Source organism: Malaya genurostris, chromosome 1 (assembly GCF_030247185.1).
Source record: "Malaya genurostris strain Urasoe2022 chromosome 1, Malgen_1.1, whole genome shotgun sequence".
NCBI lineage: Eukaryota > Metazoa > Arthropoda > Insecta > Diptera > Culicidae > Malaya > Malaya genurostris.
Genome location: NC_080570.1, coordinates 64,422,690 through 64,435,249, shown reverse-complemented (window position 1 = coordinate 64,435,249; position 12,560 = coordinate 64,422,690). Strand labels below are relative to the sequence as shown.

At 33.3% G+C, this 12,560-nt stretch overlaps 1 protein-coding gene across 1 annotated transcript; it reads left to right on the top strand.

The window, feature by feature from the left end:
- The first annotated feature begins 9,120 nt into the window (after positions 1-9,120).
- LOC131437323 (small ribosomal subunit protein mS23) lies at positions 9,121-9,891 on the top strand. The gene is made up of 3 exons (XM_058606632.1): positions 9,121-9,280; positions 9,349-9,510; positions 9,573-9,891. The coding sequence occupies exons 1-3, from the start codon at positions 9,237-9,239 to the stop codon at positions 9,853-9,855; spliced, it is 489 nt and encodes a 162-aa protein (XP_058462615.1). The 5' UTR covers positions 9,121-9,236; the 3' UTR covers positions 9,856-9,891.
- Positions 9,892-12,560: the final 2,669 nt, after the last annotated feature.

Below are 12,560 nucleotides of genomic sequence, written 5' to 3'. Positions count from 1 at the left end.
TGTAAATTTATTGTTGAAATGAATTTAGAACACATAATGATTCACATTTTGAATGCACATGTGGTAATAATTAACGATAAATATCCAATATATCAATAAACCAATTGTGTAGTCACAACTTTAAATTCCTCAAAATCCTAATAAAATCATAATGAGATATATTCTAGCCTAGTAGACCATTTTTCATAAGCGTTATGAAGTAAAACGAAGCATCAAACCTATGTCAAATCTATTTCGGAATGATTTCAAATTCAAGAAAGTTTTAAAATCAGCTTTATGATAAACATAACCCTTTTTATAAAAATTTCGTAATGAATAAACTGCATTTTTTGAAATATGTGCCATGCCGTTTTTATTGGTTACATAATAAGAATATCTTAGATTTATTTACTATTTTGAGGCTCAATGTTAAAAGTTAATGCGCTCTTATTTTTATTGTGAATATGCTGGTAAAAAAGGAATTATTACTGAACAACTTGATATTTTTTCGGATTTTGCAAAAGTCGGCATGATTTACAAACAAAATTTGGTGATTAATCACCTCTTGGATACAAATCAGCTTTGTTGCATAAAGAATAGTGCTAGTGTTCCGAAAATTAGTTCTAAAAGCCTTTCATACTTTCTCCATTTTCTATTTTTATTTGATTTTACGGTATAACATCAAAATTGTGGACATCAAATTTTCCCTAATGATAATTACATTTAAATAATGAAGGTAAAAATCATGTATCCCAGAACAAACGTGTCATAAACAAAGATAAACTCAAGATGGAGCAGTCTGCGATTTCTTATGTATCGTTTGAACAGGACCCCTCGATGAGCTCGGTTCACTGTCAGTTTCAGTATTTTGAAGCAAAACAACAAGCGTCTGATCGCTAGATGCGTCGTAGCTATGACAATGATTGTTTATGTTTGGAAAAATATCAAAGTACAGTATGAACGATATTGAACAATTTTGCCTTATATCCAGTGATTCTTGCAATAAGAAAGTAAAAACTACTTAGAACCATTGCCTATAATTTATTTAGTTTGTTATTGCCCCATACCATGAAGCATTAAAGTCAGTGGTGGCAAGAAATCATTATGTGCTGAATGTAAACATATGTTTGATTCCTTCCTAACTTGAATCGTTTCCATGGCATTTTGTCGGAACTAGTCGACGCTTATTAACGGAGGGTCAATAAAATTACATTATTACTGAACCAACTGGTTCACGATTACTGACCCAACATTTTTCATTGAATCGTATGGGACATTGTAATCTTGAGTTTATCTTTGTCATAAATGTACCTTAAAACCTTAAAATTTGATATGAGTGAAATTGTCATCCGAAGAACACTCACACGCAAAATTAGTTTTAACTCAGAGAGGCATTGATTATATCTGTCATAAATCAGTTACTAGGAATACACTTCAAACCGCAAAAATTTTTGGTTTCTATATTATCGATCATCGGAGCTGGAAAATTAAGCAAAGTTTTGAGTTGTTTCGTTTCACTGTATATTCTTTCTGTGCGCAAAACATGTCTGTCACCTCATCGTTGTACGCGTACAGCGTTGTATAGAAATCATTGTACGGAAATCACATGTCTGTGAGTGGTATAAAACACTGCGGGGGATGCCAGTTTTTCTTGTTATAAAATCCAGATTTAAATTTTGTAACTGACATAAATTATGCATCTAGAACTAGAACACTCCTGAACATGCCTTAATACAGTAGATCAAAATATTATGTCCAAATTTTCTGTAGTAAAGTACGCGCAGAGAAAAAAATTGTAAATATAACCGAATTTGGGTTTAACGCAACTATTTTTTTTTTGTTAAAATAGCGACAAAAGAAAATCTGGTTTGATTTAGAAAATATTGCTGCTTGAAACTATTAAACATGATAATCAATTTTACTCAGTGGGTTGGTTTGTTTCGAACGACATTTTGATAAAAACAACAAATATTTTACTTGTGCGTTCCTGTCAATTTCTTGACAAACAATTTCACAGTGAATTCAATTTGAAAAATTTGTTATAAATAAACGAACTTTAGATAAAATTAAGAATTGTTGCGTTTTAAATTCACAAACATTTTAGTTGAAATAAATTACCTTAAATTTAGCTATTTCTACTAACGCTTTTGTTTGTTGAAATCATACATTTTTGTTTGTTTTTGAGAATAAAATGATTTCTTTCAAACTAATAATTACAAGATAATTTTGATACTACTTTCATTTATATTTGTATTCGTTTTAAAATTCCTGAAAAAACAATTATTTTCGATTTTGAAATTTTTTAAGACGTTTCGTCATTGCTGTTGCTAGATGGTCGATTCACATACCACAATTCGGTTCGATGCTCCATCAGTCCGGCCAATCAAATAATTTATGTAAAGAAAATGTGTTATGTAATGATATACAAATTTCTAAAATATTCTTGATTATCAATACGTACACTTGAATTGTTGAAAACCCTCTAGCAAATGAAAGAATTCTCTGGTTTGTCTTTTCTAAAATATTCTTAATTATCAATACGTACACTTGAATTGTTGAAAACCCCCTAGCAAATGAAAGAATTCTCTGGTTTGTGCGCGCGAGAAAAAACTTGCTCTGGTTTATATGAAAAAAAAACTAATATGGTCCATTTAAATAGTAAACTTAATTGTATCATTACACAAATAAGATCATAGATCAATTGAACCAAGTTTTTTCTTCATATAAAGGTACAGCAGGATTGAGTCAACAAGAATATTGCCGATAACATTAACTCAACTATGGTTGACATGCAATAAATAGTTAGTTTATTTCAACAATGAACTTAGCCTGAACAAATAAATTTTTCGTTTGGTTGAACAAAAATGTTGATTCAAATCAAACAGAGATCATTGTTTTTGTTGAAGGGAGAAATTGGTTTGTAACAATCATATTCTAGCTTGAAAAGAGTATAAATCAAATTAAATAAACTACGAACTGTTTTGTTACTTTAAACATGCTAAATTTCTCTGCGTGTACTAACACTTCCACACGTTTAAAAATAGTAACTCAAAAATGAGTAAGATCTGATTCATCTACAGAAAAAGTGGAACAACTCTAATTTAGAGTAACTCCGAAGTTACTTAAATTTGAGTTCTTCCACTGGAAACGATACTTGGGTAAAATCTACTCATTTACTGAGTACTACTTAATTTGTACATGTACCAAAAATAGAGTAACTATCACTCAAATTTTGAGTGAAATTTTATTTCACATATACAAAATTTGCAGAAAAATTGCTCCTTTTCTGAGTGTATTGTATTAAAATATTAAGTAATTGAACTCAATACTATATCAAGTGGTGGTCGCTTGGAGTAGTGTGTCAATCGCAAATTAACATACATGTCAGTTATGATCAGGCACCAATCATACACTTATTCCTCATAAATGACATTTGAGCATATTCGTTTCCATTCTAAAGAACAACACGGAGTTTATCATTCCGGTTTTTGCAGACACAACACCGTTTGTGTTGAGCGACTCACCCTCGAAATACCATCTCACTAACAAAAAATACAACCTGTTGCTACAAATGGTTATTACAACTTTTAGACTGATCTTGCGAATAGTAACAAAAAAACGAGTTCTTGCGTTAAACTCAAATTTGGAGTAGGAGTTACTCAATATCATTGATGATAACTACTCAATTTTTGACGTTTCCATGTATCATTTGAAAATGAGTAACTAGTACTCAAACTCTGAGTAACTTTTTCTAAGCGTGCACAGTTGATTTGGCATTTGGCGTGTGTAGAGTGCCTACACGCTAATAAAATGTTGCTCAGAGTTTAAGTACTAGTTACTCAATCTCCAATCATTCATAAAAATGTAAAAAGTTGAACCGTTACCATCATTCATAATGAGTAAGTCTTACTCTATATATGAGTTTAAAAAAAGAATTCATTTTGAGGTTACTGTGCGAGTGATCAGTTTTAAAATCGATATAACCATTTGTAGCAACAGGCGCCATTTTTTATAAGTGGGATCGCCTATTTTTATCTGCTGTTTATCTGCATCTACTGAGAAATACCTTTCAATTGTTACAATGTTAATATTTGTTATGCATTTAGGTACAATATAATCCATAACACCTATTTTCACACAATGCCAAAATAGTGTTGATCAAGATGACATCTTCAAGTATTCGCCGAGCTGCTTGAGCAAATTTTACACACAGTTCATACAAATACAAATTATAATACGGAATACTTCGACAAATTTTCAAGGACACATTTTGCATCGTGCGGTACACTGTCATGATACACTGTCAGAGTGACAATGTACTTTAACGAGTTTTCTATAAAACTAGCAACACTGAAGGGTAAGAAAAAGTTCACCATAGTTACTGTTTATTATAGTGAAAAATAAATAAACAAACAGTTCATTATCTTTAATAATATAATTTATAATCTAGAATGGTTTAGCCACCATGAATATACTACTAGCTGCATTGATATTTGTAGAGTGGGTGTTTGTGTTCATTTTTCATCTTTTGTGCTAGTGCCGGTGATATTTAGACTGATTGTTGCAGTTTAATACAGCAAAGATAAACATAAACAAACAAGTTTGTTTTGCACCGTAGCAACTAGCATAAAGCGTTGCCAGAAACGATCTCCTTTCACATTTTCAAACTATCGCAATGAAAGGGAGTAATTTGCTAGGCTTATACTATGTTCACATTAGCGCTGATATCACTTGATATACCGAGATGATATGCATATCATGTGGAAGTGTTCACATATGATCGAAATGATATCGTTTGACAATCAAGTTGTCATATTGAATTGACTCATTAGAAATAAGATCAATAATATTACCTTTTTCTATTAAAATTAAATCAATAATTGAAGTCTTGCATTTTATTGTCTCCGAACGCCAGTATTCGTTGAAAAATCCGAAATTATAATGATTGTTTATTGTCACTCTCGAAGTGAGTTCATAAATGAGTGCGTTCAATGCCATTATCCGTGTTGCTAGTTGCGATTTTTGACAACTCGACATGATATCGTACATGATATCCCGGATATCATGACAAAATGACAATACGCGTAGACATCAAATTGTATGGGATATCAAGTGATATCGCACATGATATCATCGAATATTAAGTATATCCGTATATGACTTGATATCAGCGCTAATGTGAACATACTATTACTTGTTCAGGCTGTGAGCCAAACATAGGTGGTTCGTTTGTATGGAACTTAGGGGTATTATTATTTGTATTTGGTTCATATGCGAGTCAGTATATCTGTTTTCTGCGGTTTGATTGATATTTATAAAGAAATCGTAAGATGAAATTTCAAATTCGAAGAAGTCTCGCGTATGTGTGATAAGCAAGCCACAGTGAAGGCTAATAAGCCACCTATCAACAATCACTTTAAGGAGGAATTTCGAAAAACTCGGTACTCGCTGAGAGTAAGTCATAATAGTAAACGATAGAGAAAAGTTATCTGTTTCGTCTGGTGTTAAAATAAATATATTGTTTTTCATCGCTCATCTGCAATTTCATTCAAAAGTAAATGTTGAAAGGTGGCTTATTGGCCGTTATTACAAAACAAACGCATGAAGTGGGGTTGGGTGCTGTTTTCATTACTGGGATATTTTTAGTCTTGTTTTTTTTTCGTTGGATTTAGAGATTACTTGATAAATTTTGATCAACAGTTTTTAATCGTCTATTTTCCATTTTGTCGTGAATACGACTTACTTTACTATGGGGCGCCTTTTCAAAATGTACCCTCTGTGAGAGTGATAAGTTTTTGATCGTGAATATCTCTTGTTGTATCTTACGAATCAACATAATTTTTGCTACATGCCATAGGAAATATGATCACAATATTATGATAAAATTTTCAATTGTGTGACATAATTTCAAATAATTCAAAATTAAACTTTTTTGAAATGTTTGGTATGAACGAGTATCAAAGAGGATAATTCATAAGGTGCGTTTGCCTTTCTCGTATTTTCAAAGCTCATAGCTCAGTGAATTGTGAAAGGATTTATATAATATAATTGAAATTTTTAAACTTAAACGTGTATAACAAAAGCATTGAAGTATTTCAATAGTACACTATTGAAAAACCTGTCTCATTTGTCAACACCAGCCAATTAGAACTTTTTCTGAGGACGAGAAAAAAATATCTGCTGCTGTACATCAAATCGTTCGAGAAAAATGTTCCGAGCAGTGCTTAATATCATAGTGAGTTCCACAATTTAGTCCTACTGAAAGGCATGAATGAATCCCATACAGCATCTTGATAGATTCTTTCAATGAAATGCAAATCCGAAATGAAATAATCGACTTTAAAATTCTATATGCTGCTATTTTTATAGCCGTTAGGACCGCCCATTAGTGAAAAAGCTACAAACGAAATCACGTAAAAAGAAACCTCCTAACAAAAATGGGATCAGTTTGGATTCTATCGCCACTGCGAGCAGATGTATTGTGTGTCGTTTGCAAAGCTAGTTTTGCTTCCGACAAGAGCGATTACGTCACAGCTGCTAGTCGTTTGTATTGGTGAAAAAGCAACGAAAAGGGGACAACGGTGGAGAGCATCTTACAAAGTCAGCCGTTCCAACGGCTCTAAAAGTTTTCTACAGAACTATTAGGATTTCTTATTCGAAAATCGAAGGTAAAAATTCTCAGTTTAGTGCAAATCTAGAACTGTTTGATTAGAGTTGTGCATTTTTCGCTGTGTGAAATTCACAGTAATCGAGATTAAGTGAAGCCTTTTTTGTTTTTGAGAAAAATGTGAAAAAGGGGAATGCTTGCATAATTCATACAATTAATTGATATTCTGAAGTGTTAAGGAACATTCCAATTGTTTTCGTATTCACGACATCCAGTTATGTCTCTGACATTACCCACCCACTTTTTTATCACCAAATTTAAATATGTATGTGAAATGATAGTAATGTATGTGAAATGATTGATGACAACACGTGAATAATATTTTTTATCAATATTTGTGTGGTTTGCTATATCTGCATACGCACATTCTCAAGTAAATTAAACAATTCATCTAATTTTTTTTTCTAATACATTGGATGTATCAATTAAAATAAAAGAATCACAATCACGCTACCGGGTGACCACGCTGATTGGAAGCTTCAATTGTCGATATGTGGTGAAGGACGTTGGTAGTGCAGCATTTTCTTTTACTTATTCCTAAATTATTGCATAATTCTAACATTTTTTTTTGATTTTACGATATATTTAATAATGTACACTGCCTTAGGTCTGAGATACCGAGGACATCTCTTAACAGTACTTAAGATTAGGATAGTTTCTTGAATTATTCCGTTGTTGTATTTGGTTCACATTGTCGTATGCTGATCACCGCAACTCTGGGAGATCCACTCTCTAACAATTATACTAACTATATTAATATTCGGTATATTTTACCTTTCGATCATTTTGAAGATATTATGAGTTCCCAACAAATCAATGTAGCGTAGTGCCAAAACTGTAACACAAATTGTTATATCTTGTTTTAGGTACCAACATGTGATTAGCGAATACGCAGAAAAATCCCGGTTCTTTAAAATAACAAAACGATGAATTGTGCATCGAACCAAATAAAAAAATAGTTGTTTCAAACCAAGATATCGTAGATTCAACAATATTTATACTTGTCTTTAACTAGAGTATGGTCAAATACAAATAATAATACCCCTAAGTCCCATATAAACGAATCGCCAATGTTTGGTTCACAGCATGAACAAGTAAGCCTAGCAAATATCTCCCTTTCGTTGCGATAGTGTGAAAATGTGAAAGGAGATCGTTTCTGGCAACGCTTTATGCTAGTTGCTACGGTGCAAAACAAACTTGTTTGTTTATCGTTGCTGTATTAAACTGCAACAATCAGTCTAAATATCGCCGGCTAATAAACCGAGAAGCTTTCGAAATGGTGAGAAGTTGCTTAGTAGAGGAATGTGACACACGAACAAGGTCGTCCGAAATTTCGCTCCATAGTTTTCCTAAAGATCAAAATATGTAAGTAATATGTTTACATATTTTTCACTATAATAAACAGTAACTATAGTGAACTTGTTCTTACCCTTCAGTGTTGCTAGTTTTATAGGAAATTCATTAAAGTACAATGTCACTCTGACAGTGTATCATGACAATGTACCGCACGATGCAAAATGTGTCCTTGAAAATTTGTCTGAGTACTCCGTATTATAATTTGTATTTGGTATGGTTGTTCCAAAAAATGTCGGTTGTTCCAAAAAACATCTGTTGAATAAAACCAGAATTGTTATTGTCACCATATCGTCTTTCCAAACGAAAAGCTGTCGTCACTCGGATTATAGGCACTCTACATTTAACATCAATGTTACTTGTAAGTTGTGACTACCCTTACTAATACATCAGGACGATCGTGACATTTTCCTAGCAGGGATGCCAGGTTCACCGATTAATCTGTGTTTTACAGATTTTCAATTTTTCGCACAGATTTTAAAACTGACACAGATTTTCACAAATTTCTGAAAATGATCACAGATTCTGGAAAAAATCACAACAGATTTTCACAGATTTTTTAAATCGAGCACAGTTTAGCACCAAAGAGTACAGAGCGGTTGAGGAAAAGGTGTTGTACCAGAGCGTGTTGGTAGTGAGACCTTTTTTTTGCTCACGAAATTGATTTTGATCTGCTATTACACTCAGGCAAAAAATATATGGAATTTCATAATAATGTCGTATGATTTTTAGCCACAAGAATATCGTAAGAGAATCATAAGACCGCCTTATGAAATCTCGAAAATAAGAATTCCAATAAAACGCCTTATGAAATTTATACGAAATTTTTAGGAAAATTGTGCGAAATTTCTATGATAAACATAACTTCTCTCATATATTGTGATGTTCATAAGTTGTTCGTATGAAAACTATAATAGTGATGGATAAGATGTATATTGCAGAGGTATATTTTTTATATTTATCTTATGAAATTATGATTTTGGTGATTGTTGATGTATCATAAGATTTGCCTTATGATTTTCACTACTCAATTTACTTGAGTGTATGGTACGAGAAACGGGCACTGATTTTCACAGACAGGTTTTTTGCTTGATCACAGATTTTTGAAAAAATGACTTGGCATCCCTGTTTCCCGGATTGTTTATTTCACGTGCTTCGAAAGAACGTAGGGAGATTTTTCAAAACAAGATAGACATTATTTCGTAATCCGGATATTTTGTAAGGATCGTACTACAAAATGGCAAAGAGTCGCTTAGAAAAAATAGGCACAATCGTCACAAGGTAGATAAATCTATAGCCTCTAACGAATATATCATTCAGAGTAGTATTACTTATAAATTTTCTTGAAGAACGCAAGGATTGCTCCGTACCGGTGCAATGAAATGGGACGATAGACCTTTATGGTACGATATTGTGAATGCGTTTCCACCGAAAAAAGAACCCTGCTATGACCGTCCTGCGCCGAATGTTACATTGCGCCCAATATTCTACACAGAGGATCAGATCAGAGCGTATGTGTTGAGCCTCGTTTTTATAAAGAACATTAAATTTTTTAAATGTAAATGACTTGTAGGAAATTTCATAAAAAGATTCACAGCAACTATACAGTGAACTTAGCTGATACGCAAAATAAAACTCCTACTCAGCGGTTTATTGAAATCTACTGTAATCTCGAAACACAAGGAGCCTTGGACGATGAACGAGTATTCGAAGCAGCTCAAGAGATGTTACAAGAACAATTAAAAGAGGTAAAACGTGATCGCGGGCCCCCTTCTGTTCCTAATGATGAAGTACAAGATTCGACACTTGTACCCAAAGGTAAAACAGTTAAGTTACAGGACATTTTCAAAGAATAGACTGTTAGTAATGTTTACAACTGAAATAGTAAAGTTACTTGTAGAAAAAAAAATTATTTCTAAAACTGCTTTAGCATATCCGAAAATGCCAACAATTTAATTTAATTAAGGTTTCCTCTTTTTTGAATATTTCAACTCCCTTTAGTGTTTTTATTTATGGTAATGACTGCATTCCCTCTAGCAAATTTTCTTCGCTAATCCGAATGATTGACAGCTAGCTGATGGATATTTTTTAGGGAGACGCAGGATAGTTTTAGCTGTTTTCTTCAATAGTAGTTTTGCATCAGATTTGTGAACCCCCTTCTCATAATAAATTGTAAGCGTCAATTTTATTTTCACATTTGATTGTAATATAGCAGTGCTTTTTCATAGGATTATGCTTCAACTAGCGAATATCAAACCAACACATTCTCCAACCAACGAGGCTCCGACTAACGAATTCCGGCTGTATTACAGTGTCTTTTGCTGCTGGAAGATATAAACATTAATAAGCCGATAATGAAACTTTTTGTAGCAGCGATTTCTTTCCGCTTATTTATATGACTCACCGACTATGGAGTGGCTAAATGTACCTCTCGGTTAGTAAAAAACATCCAACCTTGCTATGTTTAAATTTGTCTATCGTGAAATAGAATAAAAATCAAGTTTTTAAATACCAAGATTGACCTAATTATGAACACGGAAACACCAGCAATCGCAAAACAACTAAAGTATTAGCTATTTTTCTGATTTATTTCGGTTGGCTAAAATTTTGTACGGTATGTTTTCTATGTTAAAACTATGGGGATAATAGCCCCACCTAAAGGAGGGGGAAGGAGCTTCCAATTCTATCTTGCGTGGATTGAGGGGCACAGTCTTGGGGTCATTGATAGTTACTGTAGATGTGCCTTGCTCTACATTAATAGCAGTTGCTAGTTGGTTTGATGGTGAAAGCGTTTTTGAAACAGCAATACTACGTTCACTAGTTGCCGCTGTTGATCGCTTGGCCTCGTCTTTGGTTGAAGATGTCTTTTTCACAGTGTCAGTGCAGGGTTGACCGTAGGGAATAGGGTGTTCACAAAACTGGCATGTAATCTGCTGATTCTAATGGGTAACCAGCGTTTTACAAGGATGTATCCCGCCCTGATCACAAATGGTTTAAGATGGAATTACCTTATGTAGTTCGCACGCCATTCCGGATACCGGGAAGGAAATTTCGCCACACTTTCTTTTCGTTGGAAAAAGAGCGGATGGATAATGTCAGAGGCATAACCAGATTGACGTGAATACGAATAATAATGCCTCGCCGAACCTTAAACTGTGTCATTTTAAAGCACGATATCAATAGGTCAAATTGAGTTATTTAAAACATATATAATAATAAGTTGAATATCAAATATAAAAACACAACGAAAGTATAGGAAATATTAGAAATAGTTCTTTACAATAACGCATGCGCTATCCAATATTCTACACGTGTAAGCGAGAGTTGTTTTACAAAGCAGTGGAAATATTTGTTCTAGATACACCCCACCATTAAGGTGATTTTATTAATGCTTCAATTACTGCATTTTTATTGTCATCGCAAATGGTCGTTTTTTGTTCACAACACTGTAATTATTTTAATATGATTATAATATGATGAGATTCACTTGGTAGACGTTAGCATCTATCAGAACCTCATACATTAAAATTCGAAGAATGCAGGGTAGTTTTGAATTTTCGTCTAATACGTTAATGAAGATATTCACCCTCATTCTTGTTTACGTCCGTATCGGCAGTACGACGAACGGGTACTTTCGAAGGAATACGAATAAGCCATTCTCGTTTTCACTCGAATGAATTTGAACGCGACTCGTTTGCCACAAAAAATTCAAACATCAGTAAACTTCTTCAAATAAATGCTAAGCCTTGATGAAATCAGTCCAATTCTTGTGATTACCCTTATGCGAAACGCTAAAATGTATGGCAGTTTAACTTCAAACGATACGTGTATTCGAAAATCATTCGTACGAACGGAAAGTCCCATTCTCGTTTACGGACGAATAGACGAAATGACGTGGTTTCGATTCGTCAGCTTTATGTTGCGAATCAATCGTTCGAACACATTGAAAAAAGTTTAACCGATTTCTAACAAATTTATTTTTGAGTCTAAAGGTGATTTGCAATCAAATCATAAATTTTTGTATTGCAGAAAACATTAAGAAAGCATAGCAGTATAGTAAAATGCTGTTTTTTCTGGCGAGTTTTTTTCGAATATATGCGCGGTTCCAAATTTTTACGCATCAAATTTTACATCTATTAGGTACTTTATGGAAAATACGCAATGGGTAAACATGCTTCATTTTATATTAAATGCATGATTTTACCAATGTAATAAATATGAAGACTATCGAAAACATGACAAAATTGCAAGAAAAATACAACCTATTTTTCGCAGATAATACTGATCGGACTGCTTTTTTTACTTTGCACGAAGTTTAATTTAAAAACTTCATTTACCGACTTGAATAAAATTGGTCCTGAGTACGATATTTATTTATTATGTAGCATTCGTCACTTCCTTGATGCTTGGGATCTTCCTAAAAAAAACTACCTGCGCTGCCGATCCTTCTTTTGCACAGGAGTCGCGTACGTACACGTTCGAGTGAAAACAAGAATGGCTTGTTCGCATTTGATACAAAGTCAGCGAAAAAACAAGTCAAATAAAAAATGATAGCGAAGAT